Source organism: Sciurus carolinensis, chromosome 4 (genome assembly GCF_902686445.1).
Source record: "Sciurus carolinensis chromosome 4, mSciCar1.2, whole genome shotgun sequence".
Taxonomy (NCBI): Eukaryota; Metazoa; Chordata; class Mammalia; order Rodentia; family Sciuridae; genus Sciurus; species Sciurus carolinensis.
Genome location: NC_062216.1, coordinates 171,888,228 through 171,915,144, shown reverse-complemented (window position 1 = coordinate 171,915,144; position 26,917 = coordinate 171,888,228). Strand labels below are relative to the sequence as shown.

Sequence of the window (26,917 nt, the reverse complement as noted above, 5' to 3'; positions counted from 1 at the left end):
AGGACGCCCAGGGGCAGCAGGACTCGGCATCTTTTGAAATGGCCTCCGAGGAACCAAGGCCAGCATGCGGTCCCTGCAGGGCGAGGATGCGGCAGGTGAAATGTGAGACTACAGCCACCAATTCAGGCCCTGGCCAGTGGCAGGGGTGTTGCCACTAAGAAGGGTACGGTGTGAGGCTGCTGCGAGCTGGGGACAGCCCTTCAGGGGTCATGGCCCTGCCGGAGCCCGGGAGATGAGACTCTGCCTCCTTCCTACACAATGTGGTGACAGGGAAAAGGGGAGAGACTGAGTGGAGAAGGACAAGGGCCCGTTTAGGCAGAGTCCTGGCCCAAGACGCTCCTGCTCTAGTGCTAGGCGCTGGCCCATCTGAGAAGGGACAGGCTGGGACCCCGTGAGGACACCGCGTGTGGGGAGGGCACTCTGCTACTTCACTCTTGGCCTGCGTTTCTCTGAGTCAGTCGGAGGAAATGCATGAGGGTGCAAGCTCCTGCACAGAGATGCTCCTGTCCCGGAAGCAAGAACAGGGAGACCAGTGACACAAGGGGCCGGCGGGGCGGCTCCCCAGGCGCACCCGACAGGAAAGGCCCCAGGCAGAAACACAGGGCCTCTGCCTTCTGAGGAAAGACGCAGCTGAAGTGTTTAGGAACCACAGAGCACATCACGGGACAGCTCTCCGTGGGACCCACCGTCACCTGACAGACACCTCCGGCCTCCCGAGCCAGCCGGGCCCAAGAGCTCGGCGGCGGGGAGCGGGAAGGGAGAGGACCCTCGCCTTCAGCTTAGCGGCCGGCTTCTGGGCTGAACAGACCAAGCAGCGAGGTCCAGGGTGAACGCGCAGCACTGGCAAATTGCCAAAAATAAGCCCATCTTCAAATCCTGCACAAACACGCACGTTAGGAAATGGACCGCTGGACGCCCGGGACAGGCCTGCGGCCGCTCAGCCCCAGGGTAGAGGAGAGGCCCCACAAAGCCCTGGGCGAAGGATTAGGGATGATTTCCATTTGTTTTGCTTATCTGCATTTTCAGACATTTCTAGTGAACCTGAATTACTTTTTTAATTAGAAAAGGAAGAGGAAGGGGTGAAAGAAATCGCCCAGGGGCTTAGGGAGGATCAGCGGGCATTAGCGACGTCTGTGCCAAGAGCTGCAGAGGCGGGAGCGCCGGCTGACGGGGAGAGGGCAGCGCGTCTTCCCAAGGGCTCGGAAACCTACTCTCACGGCGCCACTTCATCCTGGGGGTGCGTTTTATATTCTCTCCTATTGCAGGAGAAATATTTTATACACGTTGCCAGGTGCAGGTCACAGGCCCCCGGTGACAGCAGCAGCCTCCGCTGCAGAACTAGAACCCGGGGCCTGCACGAGGGAAGGCCCGGGACGTGGGGCGCAGCCTGGAGGGTGAGGAGGGCCTCCCCGAACACACGTCCCTGGACCTGTGAACGTGACCTCCCTGCACACAGGGAGGCTGAGGTCACCAGTGGGCTCCAACCTGACACGGCTGCGTCCTTGCGGAAGGGGGCGTTCAGACCCAGAGACCGCCATGGGAGGACAAGCCCAGCAGCACCAGGAACCCGCCCGCTGCTCCCCCACCAGGACCAGAGCTGCCGGACACATGGACGGAGGGCCCTTAGACGAAGCCCCGCATACCTGGGTCTCGAGTTCCGTCACCTCCAGGTTCAGTTTGTTCAGCTGCTTGTTCACAAAAGTGATGAGAGACTGTCAACGCAGACAGAGGGGCGTCAGCAGGCTCCCGCCCAGCGACCCTCTACAGGCTGCGACGTGGCTTCTCAGTAACGAGGCTGGGGACAGCCGGCAGAGCATTTCCACACGGAGAGGCCTGGAGCCCGGGCGGAAGGAGCCTGGCTGGCTCGGTAACGCAGGGAATAGAAGCGGAGCGGCAGGCGGCGGAGTTGCCCGGAGCAGGTCGCAGGCCTCCCTCGTGGCCAGCAGCTCAGACCCACGCGCCCGCCCAGCAGGCTGCAAGGAGCCAGGAGGAGAGCCGCCCTTACCTTCTTCACCACGTTGAGCTTGTCCGGGGCGTGGTCGAAGAGCGTGTCAAAGGCGTCCCGCTCTGCAGGACAGCACATGCAAAGAGACCCCGCGGGCTGACTGACAGACGACCACCCGCTGCCCACGCCCTGGCCCCTGGGACACTCTGCCCCCGCCCCCGCCCCGGGCCAGCCCGGGAACCTCAGCCCGCCCCCGAACAGCACCAGAGTGGCTGTGAGCGCAGCCCGAAGCCCTCCTTGACTCTCCTTCTCCTTGCTTTTGTCTACCGGTGAAGCCCGTCTTCGAATCCACCCCCTCTGCCTCCCCAGAGCTGCTGTGCCTCCGGCCTCCACCCATCCTCCCCTTTAGAGTGCCACTGAATCCTTCCTCACTCTCCTTCCCCAACCACGGAAACGCCAGCTCCTCATCAAGCTTAGAACAAAGGCCTTTCTCTCTCCCGGGGGCCGAGGGGATGCAGCTGGCACCATCCACACTCAGCCTCCCGAGCTCACTCCACCTGTTGGCCTCCCGCTGCTCCTGCAACACCGGGGCTCAGCCTGCCCCAGGGCCTTTGCACCTGCCCTCCACCTCTCACTGTCCTGCTCTCCTGGTCACCTCTGAGGGCTCCCTACCTCCACCATCTGTCCTTCTACAAAGAGGCACTTCAGTGCTGGGCCATCCCCTCCCCATGGCTGGGACCACAGATGTCTGTCCCTGGCACTGTCTCTGGCTCCCAGGTGGGTGAAAGGCTGGCGCTGGTGCTCTGAGAGCAAAAGAGCTGGATAACTGCAGCTCCCAAGGGCAGTCCCTGGGAGTCCACGTCCACAGGGACAGCTTCAGGGACGGAGGCCACGTCCACAGGGACAGCTTCAGGGACCACGTCCCCTACAGCGCCCAGTCATTCCCCCCCCCAGGAGAGCCCCAAGACGCTCTGACGGCCCCCTGGGTGCCTCCCGCTGAAGGCTGTGGACGTGGAAAGGCGCAGGGCTGGCTGGGGCCAGGCCCCTGAGGCGGCGCTCATGGAGGCTCACGGGACAGAGAGCCCCGTGGCCCAACCCTGAGCAGAGGGCCGAGGCCTCCGGCATGAAGGTTGAGCTGCGGGAGGCGCTGCCAGGCCGCAGGGAGAGGGAGGAGAGGGCCTGGAAGGGGCCTGGGCGGTCGGTGCGCAGGGGACGCGGCCAGCAGAGACCTGTTTCCAGCCAGGCTGGGGCCCGAACCCCAGATGGAACCCCAGGGAGTCCTGAGGGGGGAGGTCCCTCCTGCCCGGCCTGCATCCACGCCGCCCTGTCCACGGGACAACGAAGAGGGAGGAGCCAGGGAGGGAGGCCCAGCAGAGGGGCCCCCGGCTCTGCCGAGGAAGCAGGCTGCCCTCCTCCCCACCCTGGACCCCCATAGGAAGGTGCCGGACACCCAGGGCCAGGGGCTGGGAGGCCGCGTCAGCCCCGCCCAGACCCTGGGGGCAGTCAGCCCTCCTGCATCTCCTGCGCTCGGCCTTCCTATGGCGGCAGGTGGGAATCACTTTCATAACCGTGGCAGTCAGATCATCCTCACTGAGACAACCCATCAAGGGCAGGAAGGGCTGGCTCTACCGCCATGCCGCACTCTAAAGGCAGCCGAGGCACAGCCCCGGGAGCCGGGAGCGTGGCGTCAGCGGGGATGTTTAGCGGGGCCACTGCTGGGCTGGCGGAGTCGGGCCACAGGGAGGCGGCCGCACCTCGGGGGCAGGGGCTCTGGCGGGGAGGGAGGGGGCCGGGCCCGGAGCCAGCACACGCCGCGTGCCCGTGGGGATGAGGGCTCCGGGTCGGACCCCAGCGGCATGGCTTCAAAGTCCACGGCGTCTGGGTGAATGGCCTCCCTCCCAAGCCCACTTCCTGCTCTGAAGCAGAGGGGACAGTCCCTGCCTACTGGAGCCAGAAGCAAGGGAGGCGGGGAGCAGAGGACAAGCCCACTCCGGAGGCTCAGGTCGTCCCTGAGGGCGGAGGCGGCTGAGTTCAAGCAGGGCCTCTTCGGGCAGGGGCGGAGGGAGAAGGGCGTCCCAGCTGAGGGAACAGCACGGGGACAGGAGGGGCGAGGAAGCCCAGAGTCAGGCGAGGCCGGGCGGGGCGGGAGGGAGGCCGGCGGTCAGCGGCCCGGGGGGCACCAGGCTGCAGGTTCAGAACCAGCTCTGCTCAGAAATGGGGAGGCCAGAGGCCAAAGGTGAGGGGTTGCAAGTAGGCACGGAGAGGTGAAGGAAGTCCACCCTGTCCCTGCCCCTGCCCCTGTCCCTGTCCCTGTCCCTGCCCCTGCCCCTGCCTGGGAAGGGCCCTGAGGCTGGGGCGGGGGCGGCTGCCAGAGAGAAGAGGCACCAGCCAACAGTTACCATGGAGACCAGACAACCTGGGCTCCCTGGAGAGCCTTTCCACCAAGGGAAAGCCTGCTCCCCACCTCTGCCGGGACCCGGGGGACAGAAAGGCAGGAGCAGGGCTCCTGGCCAAGCCCCGCTGGCCCAGGAGGGCCTGCCCGGTGCTCTGGAAGCTCCCGGGTGTCTAGGAGCGGCCACGGGCAGATGCGCGGGGGGCTGGTGGTGCCAAGGATGCAGCCCAAGGAAGCCAGGCTCCAGCCCGCAGGACGCTTCCAGTTAAGGAGCCCTGCGTGGAGGAGGAGAGGCAGCAGCTTCACGTGTCCACACCTGCTGGGCACGTGGAGGCCCGAGGTGCAGACACTGACACAGGAGGAAAGTGACACAGCCAGGAGCTGAGTGAGCCACGGAGTAATTCAGAGGGAGTGCATCTCAGGCTCAGTGCCAGAGCAGGCGGCCTGGGCCTCAGAACAGCCAGGCAGCCACAGGCGGGGCACGGAGGTCAGAGGAGGGGAGGTGCGTCCAAGGGCAGTCTGCAAGGCCCCCAGGGCCACGGCGAGGGCTGCGGGCAGGAAGGGTGGCTATTAGGGATGCTTAGGACCCCCCACCCCAAAATGGATGGTGCGAAGAAACCGGGCGCAGGAAGGGGCAGCCCAGAGGGGCAGCGTGTGTGGTCAGACCCTGGGGCAGCGGGGCTGAAGGGGGACTGAGGAGGTGCTCCATAGCCACCCCGCTCCCCGGGGCCCTGCGCTGCCGGAGGCCCCCAGGAGGCTTGGAGTTTGCGTCAGCAGGAGCCGCAAGGCCGGGGCGGAACGAGCTGCCTGTCACCAGCTGATGGCCTGTTTCATCTCAGCGGAGCTGGTGCCCGGAGACCGTGGAGTGAGGAGGACAGCCCCCAGGGCCTCCCGCGGCCTCAAGCATCCCCGTGTCCGGCCGTGCGGGGGCCACTTCCTCACCCTGCAGCTAGCCTCGGGAGGCCACGCCCTGCACCCCTGCCCCGGGCGCGCCCACCCCGGGCTCCCCAGGCTCGGCCCCAACCACATGGGCTCTGTCCACTCCCTGGACCTCCAACAGACTGAGTCCACACAGCGGCCAGACTCCAGGGAACACCTGAGGCCCCTCCGGGCAGCCCTCCACCTGTGCCATGCCAGGGCCTGAGCTTCCTCTGGGCAGAAGGGGCGGGCGGCCGGGTGCCCTGGGCCCATTGGCACTCTCGTGATGGTCACCCTCCTCCCGCCCTCCTTCCTTTATCTGTTCTTTAATAATAAAGGCATTAAAAGGAGCTAATCGCTCTTTAAAAAAGCCAAGCACTGTCCCCGCACAGCCCGAGGGGAGGAAGGAGCGTGAGGGGCCATGTTACTGCCTTTTCTGGAGCTCAGGGCCCTTAGAAGCCAAGAGCTGCCTCACCCTTCACAGGACATGAGCTAGCAGGTCCCCAGGACAGCCCTGGGCTGCACTGGCAGGACCCCGACCCCGGGGACCCGTGGTGCCGGCAGCTTGAGAGGCAGGCCTCGGCTTCCGCTTCTCCTGCCGGCTGCCGGCCACCCTCGCTGGAGAACATGCCTGGGGGCCAAGTGCTCCTGTTCTGGAATGTTCCCCAAGGCGGCTTTGCCCAGGCTGCGAGCTGGGGCTGCCCACCTCCGGGGCCTCAACCCCACACACACTGCTGGCCCCTGTGTGGCTGCCCCTCGCTGAGGTGATGGTCCCCGACCTGAACAGGGTGGGAGTGGTCAGCAGCTCTTTGGGGCGGCCCTGAAAGCTAGCAGGAATGACCACCTCGCGTGGGGAGCGCAGGGCACCCACCTAGGACCTCAGTCAATCTTCTGTCACCCTTCACTCTCCCCTTGCTGGTGAGGGACAGAGATGCAGGGGCAGCTGAAGGTGACAAGCTGGGACCGGAGCCACAGCTGCAGACCCCAGGGAGGGCTATTAAACCAGAGACTTTAAAAGGGCCTCCCTGCCTCCCTGCCTCCCTGCCTCCACATCCACACACCACCCTGTCCAGATGGGCAGTCCCCTCCCTTATATCCTGGCTCCTCCTGCCCTGCGTCTACACCCCCGGCTCTGAGACGGGAGCAGAGAGACCCGCCAGGGTCCCCCCCATGACCCATGAGCCCCAGATACCCCACCCCAGGGTACTCACCAAACCGGCCCATCATCTGCCTGCAAAGAGAGAGAGGGAGCCGTCAGCCGGTCAGCAGGCACAGTTCCACAGGCGACGGGGCGGGTGGGCTGGCCAGTCCCCTGCCCCGCTGTGTCCTGCTCCGCTGACAGGGGCAGGGTTCTGGTGTGGGGCTGGCACTGCAGGAGAGGGCAGCAGAGCACCTCGTGGTGGGCACGCCAGCCGCCCAAGACGCCTGGCAGGGCTGTGATCAGGTGGTGGGAGGGATGCCGTCCCCGTGGGCCTCCCAACAGCCGGGTCACAGACCTCAGGGGGCAGGGCCATGTGCTTCCAGGGACCGAGACAAGGGTCCTGAAGCCCAGGAGGCCAGCCTGGAGCTCAGGCATGAAGGACGAGGACACCAGCTGCTGCGGAAGGTGCCGGTCAGGGGCCGCCCCACCCACCCCTGCAGCCTCCCTGGGGGCCGCAATGCAACTGCTTCTTCCCTGAATCCCTGCAGACACGGGCCGGGCTCCACCCTGCCTAATACACATCGACTAAGCACCTACTACGTGCAGGCGGGAGACGCAGAACTAAAGCCACAGAGACTACACCGCGTGAGCCCGAGGCTGGGAAAGGCACGCGCCCCGGTGGGAGCTGCGGGCCTCCCAGGAGAGCTTCCCGGAGGGGCGGCCTCGCGGCTGCCTCGAAAAGAAACCGGGGGTCTGAGACAGGAGCTGGTGGCCATGACACCTTAAAGAAACTGCACGTGGATCTGTTGCTACAGGGGCCTGGGAGGTGGACCGGAGGCCGGCGGAGGGCGGGGGAGGCCCTGCAGCCACAGCATCGCCGGTTTGGATGATCCCGTGGGTCCTCAGCGGCCATAGGAGTTGGGAGGACGGAGGGAGCAAACCAAAGGGGGCAGCTGAGGGAGGAGGCTGGCGGGACACGCTGGGCGTGCCTGGAGAAGCCCGCCTGCTCCCTGGCCCTCAGGGCCTGGCTGCAAGACCCCCACCCTGGAGACTCCCTCAGGGACGTGCCCCTCTCCCTGCCCCACACCTGGCCCTTGCAGGATTCTGCGTTCTGCTGGCAGGTCCTCTGTCCGTGCCCAGCCACAGCCCTCAGGAGAGGAGCCAAGTCCGGCAGCCTCTGCCCAGCCAGGCTGGCGGACATCAGGCCACATGTGCCAGGTGTGGCTGGTGTGTGTCCGGGCCTCGCTCCCGCCCTGCCTGCTCCTCGCTGCGCCTGCCTGGTCCCAGCCAGGAGGGCTGAAGGGCTCATGATCCCCTCTCTGGTCCTTTCTGCCCAGCGTCTGAGAGGCCGTCGTGCATACAGGGCACTCTGAATGGAGCTGGAGGGCCGGCGGAGGTGGCCCGACGTTAACCTGCTGCCTCAGCTAAAGCAACAGTGACTCTCAAGACCCTCAACAGGGTGTCCGAAGAGCCACCTGCAAAATACACCATTCGACTTGCTACTTCCAATAGGCCGAAGCCTGTTGACCTGTAAGAATTGCCCCCAGCTCGCTCCAAGAGGCAGGAGCACCCAGTCAAGCTCCGCCAAGGCGCGCTGGGGGCGAGGCCGGCAGTTGCCGCTCTGAGGGGCTGGAGCAGACCAGGAGTGGGCCCGGGTCTCAGGACCTTCCTGCCTCTCTCCTGCGCTGCGGACGCCCACGCCAAGGGCTGCAGAGGGCGGCTCGGCTCCAGAGTTCAAACTGGAGCGTGAGGAGGAAGGAACGCCAGGTGGACTGCGTGTAAAGACACCCCAAGGGCAAGGGACACAGGGGACAGGCCCTCAGAGGCGGCGTCCCTGACTGAAGCTGCGCCCTGGGCTCACATGGACCGTCCACTTACTCTGTGGTTGAGGTCAGCTCCTCCGACACGTGGCTGGAATGCAGCAGGCCTTCCCGCTTCTGCAAATCCCCAAACAAGCAGAGAAAAGAGATGAGGGAGGGACTGGCCGGGGACAGATGGCCCCGACGCAGGGGCACCACCCCACCTGCCCAGGTGCTCTGCAGGTGACCGCAGGGGAGACCTCATAGCAGCTGTCCCAGACCTGGCCCACCGCCATTCTCCACATTGCCTGACAGCTGGCCCCAGAGGGGGTCTTGGAAGAAGCCCCCCGGCTCAGATTCCCCAAAGGGACTCGCTGCACCTGCAGCAGGAGGTTGGAGGGCCGTCTGAGGGACGGGGATGAGTGACAGCCAGAAACACCCAGTGAAGTAGCTCCTGCCCGGGCTGAACGGGCCCCAAACACGTCCACCCAGAGCCTCGGACGTGACTTTCCTTGGAAACAGTCCTTGTTAAGGTCGTACTAGTTACGACATACTAGTTACGACATACTAGTTACGACAGTAGTTACGACAAGGTCGTACTGGATCGCAGTGAGCCCTGAATTCCACCCCGCCGGGGTCCTCGAGAGGAGAGAGGAGACAGTGGGGGAGGCCGCGGTGTGCGAAGGTGGAGATGGAGCCCCCAGAGCCTAGGGTCTCGGGACCCAGACCCTCCCCAGAGGCCAGAGGGCAGGGTCCTCCCTGGAGCCCCCTGGTGGGACACCTGATTCCAGACCTCTGGCTCTCCCATGAGAGAAGAAACCACCTGCTGCCTTCTCCCCGTTAGAGCTGCTCTGTCCCAGCAGCCTGGGACCACCCAGCAGCCACTCCTCGGGGCCCGGGGTACACAGGGAGTGGGAGCCAGGGGTGACCGTGGGCGGCAGCCCAAGCTGCGGGTGCTCCAGGGGCAGCGTGGGGGCCACTGATGCCATCACCATGGCAGGCCCCTGCTCGGCCCCTCGTGCGATGGCCTCACTCCTGCGGAGCCCACCCGGGATCCGAGCTTCCCACCCCTTCCCGAGCGCGGGCCCGGGCTCTTGGGGCTGGCTCCTCCTGAAGAGGAACGGCTGGCTGTCCCTGTCATGAGCCCACCCAGGGGCTCGTCCTGATTGATTCTCAGAAGTGCTCCCAGGAGGCCAGTGACGCTCTGTCCACTTATCCACGCACCAAGCACACATTAGGCACCTACGAGATGCCGGGCTCAGGCTGGGCACTGGAGACATACGGCTGAGTAGCGTAAAGTTTCGGAGTGGGATCCGCCTGGCAGGGAACCCCTGCAGCTAGTGACCCCGTGGCACAGCCAAGGCCATGCTGCAGGAGGTGGATGGGGCCCTGGCCTTCGTTATTCCATCCCTGAAATGCCACCTGCCTTGCTGGGCCCCTTCCTGGATTAGATAACCGAGGTCTGAGCGAGCCCAGAAGAGGGGACAGGCCGGGGCGCAGGGAAGGTGGAGGCAGCTCTGCGCGAGGCCCGGGAGGCCAGCTCCCCAGCCCTCCTCTCCAGATTCCTTCCACCTGGGCGTGGCCCTAAGAATCCTGCAACCCTGGTCAACACAGAAAGCACCAGCGAATACTTGCTTGGGTCAAACTTTCCGCAAACCCAAGATTGTCTTGGACCCAGTGCAGGCCTGAAAGGAAACACCCAGGACTGTGGGTCTGCACAGGGCGCCGGGCCCCGCGTCTGACGTAGGTGGGCTCGGAAACCACGCTTCCAAGCGTCCTTGGGAAGCCTTTCCAGGCTGGCTGCCCGCAAGCAGCGTCCAAGACGAGGGGCCGCAGGATGGTCTCCTGGGGCCCAGGTCACTGGGCCGGCCACAAACATCCTCCTTAGGCAGGAAGTGGGGAGAGGAGGCAGGTGGCCTTTGCCTCATGCCAGGAAGGGGCCTCCGCCAGGTCAGGCCTGAGCGCCCGGGTAACGGAGGGGTCAGACGACTCTGGAAAACAGAGTCTCAGCCAGGTCCTCACGAACGGCAGACCACAGGACGGATAAGTCCAAAAACCCAGACCGCGCAGAGCCAGATGTCTCAAGTATGTGAGGAGCCGAGTCGCCCAGGTTCCCAAGGAGACCTGGCCCTCCCCGCAGAGGCAGCTGCTCCTTCAGGCCCAGGGGGTCCTCCTCATTTCGTGTCCCAAAGAGCCCAGCGAGCGCCTGGGGCCTGGCTGGTGCCCAGTACACATTCACCATCAAAACCGCAGGCAACCCCCCGGGGCCACCCTTGCCCCCGAGTGCTGAGGGAAGCAGGAGAGGCAGGGCCCTCCACCCCGTCAGCAGGACGGGGCCTGGTTCCTTCCCCAAGTGAATGGAGAGAAATGACTCTAAAAACAGAGATAATGGGGATGATGGATGCAATCCACCGCAAGCACGCAGAGCCTTTAATTTGGGCATCTATTCCATGCCGCGGTCCCAGCCTCCCCCGTGAGTAATAAGCACATTCAAGGGGATTGAATTCCGGCGAGTTGGCTCTGGAGAGAAATGAATGTTCTTTTCAAAAATCTGAAAAATCAAACCTCAACACCCTGTAGCCTCTGGTTCTGCGTCTCCTCAAATCAGAGCCATTGTTCCCTCCAATCATGCATCTCGAAGCCAGGGTGAGACATGAATCTCGTCAAGAGGGAAAAATAGAAGGTGGGCTCTTGAGGGGGAAACGGAAGGATGGAAAGCTACAGAGGAAGTCAGGCTGCCTTCGCAGCGAGGCCGCGCGCGGGTACTCACCCGGACCACCACCACCTGCACAGAGACGTGCTCGGGAAGGCGGATGGGGGCCCTGAAGTGCATGGCCAGGGCCACGAGGAGGTGCAGGATGGCCACCAGGTTCTTCCCGTGGATGGCTGTGGCAGGGAGGGAACGAAGGGAGACCCCTCAGGGCGATGCTCTGGAAGCCGGCCCCGTCCACAGGGCTGGGTCCCCACGAGGCCTCAGAGGCAAGGACAGAACAGACTGGAAGACAGAGTGACCGGCACCCAGTGAACGCGTCTCTGCTTTCTAATTTTTCCCCTCCTTTTGCCCTAAGGTGACATACAACCACTTTAAAAGCATCCTGTCTTTTAAAGCAGTGGAACAGGGGTGAGAGGGAGGACAGGTCACGGCCACGTACCATCACAGCGAGGGCGCCATTATCTTTCCCCAGTGACTTCTGCCTCTGTGCCCTCGGCTGTCCCTGTCCCGGGGGGTGGGCCATCGAGGGCAAAAGCTAGACGCTGACCCCGCCCGCCGGGTCAGTCCCTCTGCCGCCCCATCCCTCCCGGCCCTGCCCAGCGCAGGCCCTAAGGTCTGGCAATCCCACCTCCACGCGGGGTCTCCCAGCTGACGAGGCGCTCCCTCCCACCCACGACCCCCGCACCCCGTGGGGCCAGCGGGGACTATCCAAGTTCTTGAACCAGGCCAGGGCAGAGTCCCTCACCACAGCTGGGCTCGGCTCCCCAGGGCCCAGGGCCACTGGTCAGCAGGGAGACCTCTGCACCCCAACTGCCCTGCATGGAGAAGCGGTGGGGGGGCCAGGAGAACGGTCCGGCTTCTCTTGGACAGCTGTCCCCTCTAGCTGAGTGCCTGGGCTGGAACAGTGTGATGTCACACCCTCCTAAAGCCAGCCCACCCTGTGACACTTTCCAGGGGCTGGCCCAAGTTCCTGGGGACCTGCTTCTGGGGCCTTCAGTCAAACAGCCCACTTAGTAATAAGGTCACGGGGGTTTGGAGTGGAGCCCTGACAAGACCCTCCTGATGCCCAGGAGCCCAACCTGGTGGCCATGGGCCTCCGCACTGCGCCTCTCTCGGGGCAGGAGGGCGGGCCAGGCGCCCTGGTGGGTGGCCACATGCAGACAGAGGCTCCGACCGAACACGCCCTCCCAGGCCACTCACAGTCCACGCTCCACCGCAGCGCCCAGCCGTGGGGCCGCAGCAGGTCGAACACGGCTTCCAGAACTGTCTGCAGCTTCTGTTTCTGCCCTATTTCGGACTGAGTCACCTCGGCCACATTCAGCTTGCGGTTTGCCAGCTTTTCTGCAAGAAGAAGGACAAGAGCCAGAGGCTGCGCGTCAGGAGGCAGGAGGGGCTCAGAGCGGCCTGGTCGCCTGGCCAGAGTGAGGTCCCCAGGTGGAGCAGATGACCGCAAGACCACTGGAGTTTTGAGACGCAGAGGCAAGGAACCCCGAAGTCCAAGGTCGTTCTCATTCCTGAGCAGAATCATGCCAGAAGGAAGGACGGGGACCAGCTAGGGACAAAACGGTGGGGACCCCTGGGATCGATCTATGAACACAAATGGGAAAGTCATCGAAGATGGACCTGGGGCAGAGGAGGTGCCCAGCAGGGACGGGCAGGGTGGCCAGGAGCCCGTCTGGTGGGTTCCTGGGGAAAACACTGCTTAATGGGGCTCGGAAGGGTCTGGAAACGGCATTCCGCCTCCCGCCCACCGACTCCCCTCTGGACCCCCTAACATTTTGACACCACAAGGAAGCCCGATCAGATAGTCACAAGACTCACGACTGTTATTTCCCGGAGTGAGCAGCAAGCCACCTGGAGGAGCCTGAACAACAACTGCCACATTCGCTCAAGATTCAATTACTAAGACGGAGGCCGGGCCGCGGCCTGTGTTCCTTCAATTCCCCTCGGGAGTGAGCCAAGCCGCAGGTGAGGGCAGCGGATGACAGACACGGGCACCGGCACTTGACCCGGCCCCGGGGAGGGCAGCGTGGCAGGCGAGCCCCGGATTCCCTCCTGGGTGTCGGGGCCAGATCTCCGCCAGACAGCCGAGCATCACCAGACGGCTCCGAGAGGGCATTTAGGACCACCACCGCTTTACGACAGGCACAGTCCTGGGCTCGGCAGGCAGGGGCAACCGGTCCCAAGTGCAGAGACAGACCAGAGTGGGTGCTGACCAAAGCAGGGTCCTGGACACACAAACTACGTGACAGTGCAGAGGGCAACCACAGGGACCAGGAGCAGCCGCCCAAGCCCAGCCGTAGGCCAGGCGACTCCGGCACACCCGCCCCTCCATCTGGATCCAATCAATCCCTGCTGGAGAATCCGTGGACGTCCCAGGAACGCCCTGAAAATAAAGAGCAAGCTGGGTCCACAGGTGTCCAGGACCTAGCACAGGGCAGAGCCAGGGTCCAGGAGCCCAGCCAGTCTGACAGACGGGAACCTGGCACACCCTCCTGTCCCCTGCCAGCCATGTCACCTGGGGTGGAAGAGGAGGGAAGCAAACTGCATCAACAGCTCGGGCTGCGTAACAAAGCACAGACGCTGGAGGGACGGCAGAGATCCGTCCTCAGGCCCTGGGGCCTCGGGTCCTGTGACCTGAGGCCGGGAGAGGCAGGGCTGGCTTCTCCGCGGCCTCTCCTCTGGCTCACAGACTCGGCCTCCGCCAGTCCTCACAGGGGCCCCGCTGTGCGTGTCGGGGTCCTCACCTCTTCTCTTCTAGGGACAGCAGGCACGTTGGCCCAGGACCCACCGCACCACCTCATCGACTCACTTACTGCTTTAGAACCTCTCTCCACATGCAGCCTCACTACGTGGCGTGCTGTAGGGCTTTAGCGCAGTTTTGGGGGGACACAACCCAGCCCACGATGGAGACCGTGGAGACTGGCTGTGCCCTGGTGTAGCCGTGGGCTGGCTCTGGAGTGGCACTCCACGTGGCAGGGAGTAAGACGCGGCTGCTGCCCGACCAGGAATCACCCTGGCCACCGCTGAGAGTGGCAGCCGCTCAGGCTCTGCCACGGCCTAGGGTCTGTCTTCCCAGAACGGAAGAGAGAAAAGTGGTCCCTTCTGAGCGTGGCGGACGGCTGGGTGATTGGCGAGCGTGGAGCCCCTTCCGCAGAGAGAAGCGCCCAGGACCAGCGGAGGCAGCCGCCGCCCCGGGGCTCCCTCCGCACTCCGCACGGGCAGCCTGCTCTGCCCGCTCTGCCCACAGGCCGTCTACAGAGAGCAGCCCGGCCGACACGCCAGACCACGCCAGAAGCCCAGCCTGCAGCGAGGATCTGGCAGCTGCTTCTGGACTCTCCCCTCAAGAAGAGGGGCTCATCTGGGGTCCTCGTCCTCGGCAGCCCCACGTGGCCCGATCCGGAGGCCCACTCTGCCCTCGTCCTTCTCACCCCACCTCCTGAAACGCCCGTCCCTCCCGGGGCAGCGCTCCCCGTGGCTGATCCTGCCGAGCGCGCTGGCTCCTCCTCTTCCCGACCTCTCAGGCCTCCGACCTCCGCTCCACCGCAGGTGTACGGAAGTCAACTTTGGCCTTGGTCCTAAGCCAAGATCCCTTATTTGATTTTATATTTTGCCTTTGGTAGCCAATGAGTTAAATGCCTGCAGCAAGATCTTTCCTGGAACCCTGGATCCGAGCTCAAGAGTCACGTGGACTACCAAGACATCTCGTCAGGGCAACGACATTGTGCGCACAAGCAGGCAAAGCATTCTGATGTTCTGTTCGCATCTGAAGATCCTTGGACATCGTCCTTCTCTTCAGTCCAAGTGGTAGAGCGAACCACTTAACACACAAGAGATTTTTAAATTGCCTTTTCAAGTACTTATTGGAGACATTCAAATAGCACAGCCACTCCACAATAAAACGGCTGCCTGAACCAAAGTGAGCCTCCTGCTATACTTTGCAGAAAACAAAAGCAAGGTAGCAAGACTCGCTCCTACAGCAGCTGTAGAGGAAGAGCTGCATGTGCGGGGGCCAACTGAAGAGGCAACCAAAAGGACGTGCAGCCAGAGGGCAGACATCTGCCCGAAAGGAGGGCCGGCGGGGGCTGGGGGGCCGAGCATCGTTTATGGCCCACCAGAGCTGATGCTGATGCCAACTCAGAGCCCGTCCTGTGGTCCTGGGATCCAGTTACTGGATTTCACAGCCACAATCCACATGTGCATGCAAAAGAATTAAAAAGGCAAAAATAAATAAATAATTTAAAAAATAAAAAATTTTAGAAGAGCAACCATCGAGTTTGCTTATGAAAATATTGGGAAGTATCTGTTTCAGGAAGTGAGAAAAGGGCCAACTGGAGGGACCGCTTCAATAAAGAAGCATCCCCACCAGCAGCCAACTCTCCAAGGCCAAGAGCCAACGAGAGGCCAAGTCTTCACCATAAACAGTCCCTCTGTGGGAAGGAGGGAAGTGACAACCCAGGGCGGCTCTTGAGGACAGGGCCAGGTGAAGGTCAATGTGCTTCTCCAGACTTCTCGATTGAGTCTCCATCAGCTCACACGTCCAGCGTGGAGCCCTCAAGAGAACCAGCAGCTGACTGCTGGGAGTGACTGCACCACCCACGCCCAGGAAATCAGCAGACGCACGTGGACATGGAGCAGCAGAACATTAGAACTCGACCACTGACATCTTTACGACACAGTTAGGATGATTATAAACAACCTGACATCTCAGACTTATTCTGGAACCCCAGAATTATTCCAAGACAGGGATCCTGCCTCAGCCATACAGATGTCCCTTCCTGGCCACCTGGAGCTCAGTCAAATGGAATCTGGAGCTGCCTCTTCCAGGTGACGCCATCCGATCCAGGACAGGGAGCCCACGCAGATGCTGCAGCCTGGACTCCAGCTCCGGTGTCCAGCATGGACCTCAGCACACTCCACCCCAAGTCTCCCTCATTCACCAGCTGCTCCAGCCACGAACCTGGCTGTCGGCCTCCATTCCTCTGGTGGCCTTCACCTCCAGAATCCTGTCCCTGACTCCCACGCTGGTCAGAACTGCTTCATCGAACCGCAGCAGACAGCCTGATCGGTGTCCCAGCTCCGACTCCTGACCCTGCCTCCCATCTACTCTGCACCCAGAAGCCACGTGGCCTTTTAAACGAGATCATGTCATGACCCTGCTCAAAACCTCTAGCGGCCTCCTCTCACGTGGGAGAGAAGTTGTTGGCTCCCAGGCTGGACACGACCGGGCCCATCTGTCCTCCCAGCCTGGTCTCCTGACTGCCTTCCCCGCTGCTGCCCCCTGCTGCCGCCTCCACGCACTGATTCTCAGCACAGGGGGCTCCCCCTTGCGAGACGAGCCTTGGCCTGGATGTCCCTCCCTGTCCTGTGCACAGGACTTTGGCTCGGGCGGTGGTCCTGGCTGTCCAGCGCCTCACCTCTCCCAGCCGCTCTCGCCCGGTGAGCTCCGTGGTTTCCTGCCGAGCCCGCTGCTCCTCAGTACCTGGCCCCCCTCTGCTGGAAAGCACGCACCGGGCGCCCGTCCCTGACCTGCCCCCGCCCGCCGTGTCTCGGGAGCCTAGCCCTGCATGGCGCCACCAGCTGCTGGACCAACCAAGGAGAGGTGACTCAGCAAGCAGCCTTTTCCCCTCCAAATGTACTTTAGAGAGCAAGCCACGGTGTGGTCCAGGGCCCTCTCTGGCCTTCCACGAGGTGGTGGTCAGCTCCTTCCCTCAGCAGACCAGACGGTCCGCAGAGCGGAGGACTCAGCCACGCACAGTCCCCCGCCCTCAGAGGCCACCCCGGGCTCCCGGCCGTCCCTCCCTGGGCAGAGGCTCCGGCTCCCGGGCCCTGGCCTCCTCCAGCTCTCTCTCCGGCCTCCACTAGCAGTTCTGCAGCCACCAACCCCTGCCTGGCTCAGCCCCGCCTGCGGCAGCTCCCCTGCACCCCAAGAGCACCAGCCCCCCAGCTCATGGCTCTCCCCGGGATGGGCCTGCGTGGGGTCCACCACGGGCGGGGCACTGGGAGGAAGGGAAGGCCCTGCAGCGGACCTGCCCACCCCATGCCAGGCGGGGACCGGGGCTCCCCGTTGACACTCAGGAGGCGCGTTAACAGACTCTCGCAGGGTACAGGGACCCGAGGTCACACCAGAGCTTCCTGAGGACGAAAGCCCAGTGGCAGACAGCTGGGCAGTCTCAGGTGACACCGAGGACCAGCAGGCCGGACGCACGCTGCCCCCCCCCTTCTGTTTCCCACCAAAGTGCCCCGATCCGCGCGGCTGTGAAACTCAGGGCCCTTCACCACCAGGCCAGGCACCTGACGGTCACCAGGGACGTGGGACCCACAGGGAACCAGACAGCAGCCACCTGTCCTATCTCCCAGTGGCCGCAGACCAGGTGCTGGCCAGTGCAGAGCACTGTCCCAGGGGACAGCAGAAAGGAGCTGGGTGACCACGGCCTCCACTCCCACCTCAAGTGTGAAGGTCGCCGTCTCTGGACCCTTTCCTGTCAGGACGTCTGGCCAGGGCGGCCCTGCGGGGGACGGGTCCACTCACCCAGCAGCTTCTGCAGCACCTGGCCATCGTACAGGTCCTCCTCCAGCTGCTTCACGATGATCCGGTCCTCCACCAGCACGTCATTGATCCAGTCCAGGAGGACCTGGGGGAGGAGGCCATGAACGGAGGCGGATGACCACGCAGGCAGCGGCCCCACCCCAAGACGGCCGCGGGACAGCAGCCTGGCCCAGGGGAGACGGGCTTCTCCCAGCCGGCGGCCAGGGCAGGAGGGGGCTCAAACCCGTGCAGCCCGCACACCCACCCCGGAGGCCGGCCTCTCCCTCTGGGAGCATCGGCAAGAGGGGATCTCCCAGCAAGGGGTCGCCTGGGCCTGGGGACCAGTGCTGCCACCACCCGGGAGAGCCACCAGTGTCTCCTCGGCTCTGCGGCCTCTGCCTGTCTCCCTCCGCCAGCCGCGGGGGCTGCCGGTCCCAGCGCCTCCCGGGAGGCCCCCAGCCTGACCAGTCCTGAGGCAATGCTGGGGACCCTCACTGCCACAGTGTTGGAGGCCACCATCTCGGGCACCGTCCCTCTGACCTGCTCTGCAACTGGCGGGCACCGACCTTGGACACTGACCTTCCCCCAACACGGGCACACAGGTCCCCGGGTCCTGCAGGGGCCACCAAGGTCACACACACCCAGCAGCTGAGCTGGTTGCCAGGAAGGCCAGTGGCAGCTGCTCCAAGACCCCCAGGTCCCCTCTCCCAGGTCAGCCCGGCTGAGAGGGCAGTTGGAAGGCCGGGGAACATGGGGAGCCCCAGTCCCAGTGCCGCGGCCTGTCCTCCCCCTGCTGTGCCCCACGCCACAGGAGCCAGGGGCCGTCCCTCTGCCCAGGAGAGCCCTGACCGCAGCAGGGCCCACAGGAGCGCCCACCAGGCCTCACCTTGACCAGCTCCTTGAACTTGGGGTCCTCCCTGGAGGCGGGGTCGATCATCGTGCGCTCCTCGTTCTCCTCTGCAGGGAACAGAAGGGCCTCAGCGACTGTGAGGTGGGGGCCTCAGGGCAGGCCACCCCCACTCACGAGGAAGGAGACCCTGCCCGCTCCCCGGCCCACACCCCCGCCCGGACACCACCCCTCAAAGTCAAAGCCAAACCACAGAGCGCGGGTGGGGCCTCGCCAGGGGGGCGGAGTCACGCCGCGGGGCTCCGCCCAGCCCCCTCCCCAGCAGCCCAGACCCCCACCACCGGGAGCAGTAGCAGGGCCTGAGCCGCAGCCCTGCTGGACCTGCACCAATGGTCAGGGAGAGGGATGGCAGGAAGGCCCGGGAAAGGTTCTCGGGGGAAATCCTCGGCCACCTCGCGCTGAAGCAGCGCGTGAAGCAGCGGCAGAAGGACACAACACAGAGACGACACTGCTCCCTGGACCCCACGGACAGCAGAGGGCCAGCCAAGCTCAGGGCAGCGTGGAGGCGGGAGGAAGCAGGACCCTGCAGAGGACCAGAGCCAGGACAGAAGGACCACTACCAAGCAGGGAGGAGCGGAGGAGGCCTCTGGCCTGTCCACATCCACCAACGGCAATGACTTTGAGTGAAACTGGGCGCTCACCAAACAGGTGAGGCAAACTTCCCAGCGTAAATGTTCAAATCCACAAAATGGGAAACTGTGTGGACCAGGCAGATGAGTGATTGAGAGGGACACTCACGGTGACAAGGGAGCACTCGGGGCCCTGCAAAGGCCTCAGCAGCCTCCCTCTACTCCTGGGATCAGCACCTTCCATGTTCCCCTGCCCCCAACCCACTTCCCCAGCTTTCCCCTTCTAGGCCTCCCCGACTCCTTAGCCAGCCTCCCTCCTACCTGCCACAGGGCCTTGGCACAGGCTATGTGATACATCTGCTCCGTGCACCCTTGACCCCAAAATACACCAGATCCCCCAGGGCAGCTCCTCGCTCCCTGCCCTGCCCCTGTCCTTCAGAGCCCGTTGCCCTGTTAGCACCTCACAAGGCTTCAGGGTGGCCACGTGAGCCCCAGGGGACCAGCCGGTGTCTCGGGAGAGCAAGAACCATTCCAGCCAGGGTTCTCCTGGCACCGTGGTGCCCAGTCAGGACCAGCCGGTGAGCAGGGGGTATATGTGTTTGTGGAAAAGACGGCAGAGGACGGGAAGCAAGCTCACCCCCACACCTGGCCGTTGCTGGAAAGCGCCCTCGGTCCACATGAGAGACGCCACCTCAATGGAGGAGAAGCAAGCAGAGCCGCCCAGGCCACTGACCCAGACACGCTCCCTCCTCCCTGCGAAGGCTCTGAGCCCGCACCCAGGCACCCCCCGAACTGCACAGACTGCCCACTCTGCTGTCCCCAGGACAGTGGGTGCCTCGGTCAGCAGGAGCCACCAGCAAGGACAGGGCGCCTGACCCTGCATGGAGGGCATGCAGGGCCTGCCAAGGGCGGGGAGGACAGACACCTGTCCTGAGCCTCAGCGTCGCCACTCACCTCCATGACCGCTGCCCTCTGCCCTTCAACCTCCCCCATGGGTGTGTTGTGCTGCTGACCCCACCTGGACGGGGACAGTGGGCCCAGGGAGGGCCGCGTGTGGCGGGGTGCCTGGTGACAGGCCAGGCTGGGGAGCCCCACTCAGGCGAGCGTGTTCCAGACGAGGAATACGTGTGCCCGGGGCCCGCAGCCGCCCGCCATGGCCCCTGGCTGTCAGCGCCCGGAACCTCCAGCTCTCCCCGCCCGGACCCCGGGCACCAGCCCCACCCGGACGCTGCCTGCAGTGACCCCAGGCCACAGGGGCTGCTGCCACACTGGAGCAGAGCGGCCCCCAGACTCCCGCTGCCCGGAGCGCACAGGAGCGGGGGGAGGCGGCAGGCCAGCAGCGCCCGCGTGGCCTGGGCCGGGAACCCGTTGCCACCCGGCCTCCCGACTGCTGCGTGGAGAGCCAGGACTCGCGACAAGGTGGGCTTCCGAAGGCTCCTCCTCCCGAGCGCAGAGCCGGGCCCAGATGTCAGGAGCCCGGCCCTCCCCGGCCCTGCACCCGGGCAGGTCACCTGGCCACCCTCCAGGCGCTCACGACCCTGGGGACACCTGAGCAGGCCCTGGAGCACCGCCCAGTCCACGCCACCAGACGGGGCTCACGGAGCCCGGCAGGCCTGGGTCAGCACGTGCCGGGCCGACGCTCACCTTCCTCACTTCAGCAGGAGGTGGGGACGTCGGGGCTCAGCCTAACTTTTTGGTGGGGACTGAGCCCTGCGTCCCCCGTCCCCATGCAGGCCCAGCAGCAGAGCAGGGGCCTTCCCGCCGTGACAGGGGCCGCCATCTACCACGAGGCTCCGGAGGACAAAGGCAGGGGCTCAGGCACAAGGCACCTGGTGTACAAGGGGCCTTGACAAGTGATGTCACCTCCCTGTGCCTCGGTTTCCTCATCTGCAAAGTGAGCACAGTGATACCACCCACTTCACGGGGCCCTGGGGACTGAAGAAGGAACATCAGGAGCAGACTCTGGATACTGGCCATGATGGTCACGTCCAAAGGAGATCCAGTAGGTGAAGGACTCCATGGACAGTAAGGCCCTCAGGAAGTGGGTTCCATTTGGGTGATGTCCCTCCTTCAGGTGGATGTAGACCCTGCTTCCAGAACACCCTGAGCTCCTGCCCCGTCCTGCCTGGCGCCGTCCTGTAGGTGGTGGCCAGAGCACACGCCCAGCAGCCTCATGGGTGGCCGGGGGCCTGAGGAACCACCCCTCCCTGGAGCCTGGACACCCTCGAGGGGGGTATGTCGGGCACTGACCAGGCCAGCTCTGACCTAGGGCTCGTGAACTTCCCAGTCTCAGGAGCCTCACGGAACAGAAGCCAGACGCTGGCCAGGCCTGAGAGCAGTGGCGTGGACAGCGGTGAGACTCCCTGAGGAGCCAATCCTCCCGCCCCCCACCCCACTGCTCTGGATCAGGGTTCTTGGAGCGAGCAACACGGGCGGAGTCTGGGGATGCTTTGGGCTGTCCCTCCTGGTGGGGGCCGGGGGCAGGGGGCTGCTCAGCATCCTCGGGGTCCAGGGTTCAAGCAGGAGGAACCCACCCTGAAACAGGAAGGCCCGGCCCACACGCCACCAGGCTTCCCGGGCAGAGCGGCCCAGGGGCCATGACTGGCCGGCAGCACCGAGGACAGCAGCAGCCGAGCTCGGAGGGGCCATGCAGCCCGGGGGCTGGGGAGCTGGGCAGCTCGGGCCCCAGGCCCTCAGCCAGTGGACCCGTGGGCACCTGCTCTGCCCAGCCTGAGCAGCTCTGCAGTGCAGGGTAGGCCCAGCTGACCACCAGCTTCATTTCTGATTTTCTGATGCTGAGCAGAACCTGCCTCCTGGGTTCTGCTGGCCCTGGGGAGACTGTCCTCCAGGCCGGCCATCCCGAAAGAGAGCAGGCGGCCCCCGAGAGCTCGCCCTGCACAGGTCACCGGACCCAGGCCCAAGCCCAGCCTCCGGCCCCAGCCCTCGTCCACGCCAACCTCCCCGTCCCAGGCTGGTGTCTGAGAACCGAGACCCCCGGCCCCAGGGCCACCGGATGATTCAAACCATCCTCCTCAGCCGGCAGGGCTGGCTCACCGCCGTTCCAGGGCCAGCAAGGCCGTCCCTCACTGCGCCCCTCCTGCCCAGCTGCACGGCCCTGCCTCCTGGCGCTGCCAGGAGAACAAGCCGCTCCCGCGACAGTTGTCCCTGAGCCCTGGCTTCGCCACACCTGGACCTTGGTGAAACTTCCATCCTAGGACGGGGCAGAAACCTGCCAGGAGGGCCTGCCTTCCCCGTGGCCGCTCTAAGCCTGACCTTGGCCGGGACCAGGACCCCGTGCAGAGCGCAGGGCTCGCCGCGGCCTGCCCGAGCCCCGCTGTTGGGTACGAATGCTAAGGCAGAGAGGGCTCGCATCTCGCCCGTACAGGGGGACCCCGCCAGCCCGCCCGCGTGATCACGGGCGCAGACGCAGAAGTAACTGCCAACACAGAGCTCCCGCCTGGGAACTTGCTGGATCACATCAGGGAACAGGGACCCGTGGACTGTGAGGGCCATGTGAGGGACAGCAGATGCGGCCACCCTGCCCCACAGGGTGGGAAGGAGACACCTCAGACTGCACCCTGCACAGCACGCCACCTTGTCGCCGGCCACCTGCGGTCCACCTGGTGCACACCGAAGCCTCTGCCCAGCAGCCTGCCCAGGGACGACTCCCCGCTGCACCCACTGTACCCTGACTCGGCTCAGAGACCCCCTGCCAGGCGCCTGCACCTCAGGGCCACCCTCGGGTCCTCGGCCCAGCATTGACCTGGCACCGCAGGGAGCTGCACGTGAACCGATGCCTCGGCTCCCTCAGCGGCCTCCGCAAATCCTGGCTGTGTGACCTGTGGTCTGAGCCAGCCTTTGAGATTGGCATGGGGTCGCCACGGCCAGGACTCCAGGAGAAACCAGGAGGCCCTGGTGAAGACGGGCAGGCGAGAGGCAGCTGGGAGGCCGCCGGGAGTCCAGGCCCGACAGTGTGGACCGCGTCCTCCCGCACAGCACCCCACCCACGGGACCTGACCCCAGGCTGGGCGGCCGGCCTCTCCTCAGCCTCACCCAGACTCAAGGCCACGGACGCGCCCCCAGTACCTAGCTGCGTGTCCTCGGGTTGGACATCCGCCGAGGCAGGGGACATCGGCGCGTTGATGGCACTTTTGCCTTCTTCCTGCAGGTCACTCACTGTTGGGGAATAAAGAAGAAAAGCCCGGTCAGTGCGAGTGGAACAGCATGGCTTCAGGCGCTGACCGGGGGCAGAGGGAAACCTGCTGACCCGTGGTCAACGCTTATTCAACTGCGCTCATAAGTGGCGGGTGCCCGGCAAGAGCCCAGGGGCGGTGCTCCCGACGGGCCGCGGCCTGCAAGTCCCCGCGCCAGGCAGCACCCAGCCCCAGCCCCCACCAGCCCTGCCAGCCTACTTTCGCTGCTCCCTGCAGCACGTGACTAGAACACAGAAGCTTCCGGATGCTTCTGGATGTTCCCAGGGGCTTCCAGACCTGCCTGGAGCTGCCGTGGCAGACAGCAGGTACAGCAGCAGCAGGGCCCTCGGAGGCAGGGAGGTCCGGCCCCACCCCCAGAGGCCGCATGCTGTGCCACCAGGCCAAGCCTGGTGGGATGGACAGCGTGCTCCTCTGTGGCCCGGGCAGCGGCCTCTGCCCAGAGCACTTTGGATGGCAGATTCGAGCCCCAAGACCCAGAATGATGGGTGGCGGGTGCAGTCTGGGCACCTGCCACTTCTCACAGCAGAGAACTGCTGGGACAGTCCCCGGCCTCACACCACAAACTGGCCCTTTCCACTGATGACCTCCAGGGACAAGTGCCGCCAATCTGCCCAAAGCCGCTGCTCCTGGAAGGAGCGTAGCCAGCGGTAAAATCCGCGGCCTCTTCACTACCTGGAGCCCTTCAGACTCTGGGCACCCGGCCTCCCAGTGGCAGGTGACAGGTGAGCCTGGCACGATGGCTTTGCAGCAGGTAGGCCGGGTGGCCCCAGGCTTGCTGGCTGGAGGATCCCAGGCCAGTCCTGACCTCTCTGAGCCGTTTCCTCGTGGCACTTGCAGGTAAAACTGTTGAAATGCCAGGCCCCCAGCCCTCCGGGGCTGCAGGACACCGTGCGCATGAGTCCCAGCCAAGAGCCGGCCCAGGTGGGCTCCCGGACATGCCGCGGGCCGGCTGGAGAGCAGGGCCCAGGGACGCTCCCAGCGCCCCCCCACGGGCCCCATAACTTTTGAGATTGGTAAACGGGAAGCTTGGGGTGTCTGCAGCCCCAGGGTCGAACACCAGCTTTGGGGACGACCCACCCGCTGCCCCTCGCAAGGGTGGTGGCAGCGGAGCCCCTGGACGCTGCCCCTCTGATGTAGCAGTGGACCCTCCTCCACCCCCGTTCCTGGCAGCCAGAGGCCAGGACAACCGGGCGTGACAGACGAGCCACGGGCAAGACATGGTCAATGCACAGAGGGGCTCTGTCCAGCCTGGGTCCCGGAGGCCACGGCAGCGGGATGTCCCTGGAGGACACGGTGCCAGTGACATGCTCGAGTCCTCCCGGTGAGGCCCACGGAGGACACCCCCAGACAAGACGGCCGCTCAGGAAGAGCCTCCATTTATACCTCGGGCCAAACCAAAGGTCCAGCTTTGATTCTTTTCAGTCTTTTTCTTTGTGTGGTTCCGTTTACTTATGTATTTATACCCAGGCTCTTTCCAAAAGAGGGATTTAGGCGGCTTTCTTTCTCTCCCTGATGCCTCAGGAAGCCGGCGCGGCAGGCGGCTCGGGTAGCACCGTTAGCTCGAGGCCCAGCCTCCCCTCGGCCGGCCACCAGGCAGGACGGGGTCACGAGGCGGCCCTGCAGAGACGGGTGTCGGAGGCTCCGGGCCTGACGGTGCCGCGTGGGTGGGTCACAGCAGCGATGACGCCATCTCCCAGCATGCCCCTGTGTCGCGCCCGCCTCCTACGGGGACTTTCTGTGCCATTACAGGCTTCTTGGTTTTCACAGGGAACAAAAGATCACAGGGAGAGATTTCAGGGGCCCCTCTGAACCACATCAAAGAGGAGAACCCACAGCCACGCGGCCGCTCTCCACCTGCTCCCGTCAAAGGGTGACCTTGGAGAGTGAGCGCAGAGCCGCGCTCTGGGACTCGGCCGCTCCCTCGACAGCCCACGCCTGGCCCACCCTCCTCAGAGGGACGGATGAGGAGACCCTGTGGCTTCCCACCGGCCCCTCCCGGCGGGCGAGGCAGGGCCGGGGCGCTGGGCTCCTGCGGGGAGCAGGGCCTCCTGCCAACGGAAGCTCCAACTCACATCTGCACATCCAGGGTCGGCTCTGCGCAGAAGTCACCATTTATCAGAATAATTAAATTCATCAGCCATGAAGGTCTTCTTAACAGAGCGGCTCTAAAAATACCCCACTGCGCCTCACGCAAAGATCTCGCTGCTCAGCGGAGTTAAAATAAGACCCAAATAAAGTCTAAATAAGAGTAAAAGCCTCGGCAGACTCAGCGGCTGGCGGGACACTGCTGGGCCACCTCTTCTGACATCTAAAGACGGGATGACGGGAAGAGGCTGCAGGAGCCACTCCTAGTCCATCACGCACCCCAGGACCTTGGCCTGCGAGGCCCGGGCCTCCCGGGAGTCAGGAGGGAGTCCAAGTTTCCCAGGACTACAAAGCAGACGGGTGGTGTGTGCTGCCAGGGTGGTGGGCCGCGCGGGCCAGACGGGACAGGAGCGTGGACCGCAGGACACCACAGGCAGCGCTCCCGGCCCCAGGGCAGAGCCGGGCTCCTGTTGCTCGGTTTTCGCCAGGAGTGGGTTCGGCCTGCCTCGGGATGCCCTGGTAACCAGCTGGCATCTGCGCGTTTAACCCTCCGCAGCCTCAGCTTCTGAACTGCGCCGGGGAGGCCGCGGGAATGAGCAGGCACCGTGCCTGCCGGGCCCTAGGAACCGCGCTGCCCCGCCTCTGACTCACGGGCTTTCTCCGAGGGGCACAAGGCTCCTTCCCACCTCTCAAGACAAAGTCAGTTTAGAGGCTAAAAATACAATGTGCCTCCCAAGAACGCCGGCGGATGCTACCGACCCCACTAAGACCCGTCAGGGGCCAGCGAGCTCAGGCAGCATGGCCTTCGGATCTGACAGAGCCTGGCCGAGGGCTGGGCCCGGCCTCACCCTGCACATGCGCTGCAATGGCCCACAAATGAAGGCTGTCTGGGGGCCTCCACCCCACAGCAAGGGAGTTAAGTGTGGGACCTGCCATGGTGCGGAGGGTTTTTAACGCATGTTTCAAAACACCACAGCATGACACAGCAGGTCCTGGGGGCGTTGTCCAGGACCCCCATGAATGCTCAAGACCCCCTTGCAGAAGAGCTATTTGGGAAGACCCTGAGTTTGTCCCTCATACGCTTTGACTCATCTCAGATCCCAGCGTCTGGAAGGCTGAGGCAGGAGGATCAATTCAAAGTCAGCCTCCGCAACTGAGAGAGGCCCTAAGCAACTCAGTGAGACCCTGTCTCTAAATAAAATACAAAAAAAGGGTTGGGGATGCGGCTCAGTGGTTAAGTGCCCCGGGTTCCATCCCCAGTAGAAAGAAGAGGGAGGAAAGGAAGGCAGGGAGCGAGGGAGGGAGGGAGGGAGCCAGCACAATGTAAATAGCACATAAATGGTTGCTCTGCCGTATTATTTACAGAATAAAGACCAAAACAGTCTGTACCTACTCAGCAGTTGCCATTTTTCTGTCAAACACCTTTGACCCACAGTTGGTGAGGTCTCAGGTGCAGGACCCACCGGCACGGAGGCCGACTGTGCTCACGTTAGAAACCCAACCAGCACGCTCAACACGGCATTGCTGGGCGGACATCCGAACACCCGGGGAAAGGAAGGGAGACTGGACGCCAGGCTGGACTCATCCACCCTCATGAGGTAAAAACGAAGCCGCAAGAGGAAGCGAGCGGATGCCCTGCAGGGTGCGCGGGGTGCAGCGGGGCCCAGGGGGCGCAGTCCGGTCTATGGGGAGGGACGCCAAATGG

General features: G+C 64.3%; 1 protein-coding gene across 1 annotated transcript in view; it reads right to left on the bottom strand.

Moving 5' to 3' along the window:
• Parvb (parvin beta) overlaps positions 1–26,917 on the bottom strand; it is a 68,180-nt gene that overhangs the window by 7,789 nt on the left and 33,474 nt on the right. Inside the window, exons 2-10 of the mRNA XM_047550398.1 lie at positions 23,000–23,089; positions 18,324–18,394; positions 17,441–17,543; positions 12,109–12,249; positions 10,966–11,081; positions 8,275–8,333; positions 6,467–6,486; positions 2,006–2,067; positions 1,644–1,712 (exon numbers count right to left, since the gene is read on the bottom strand). Of these exons, the coding sequence (XP_047406354.1) occupies positions 1,644–1,712; positions 2,006–2,067; positions 6,467–6,486; positions 8,275–8,333; positions 10,966–11,081; positions 12,109–12,249; positions 17,441–17,543; positions 18,324–18,394; positions 23,000–23,089 (731 nt within the window). The remainder of the gene's footprint in view (positions 1–1,643; positions 1,713–2,005; positions 2,068–6,466; positions 6,487–8,274; positions 8,334–10,965; positions 11,082–12,108; positions 12,250–17,440; positions 17,544–18,323; positions 18,395–22,999; positions 23,090–26,917) is intronic.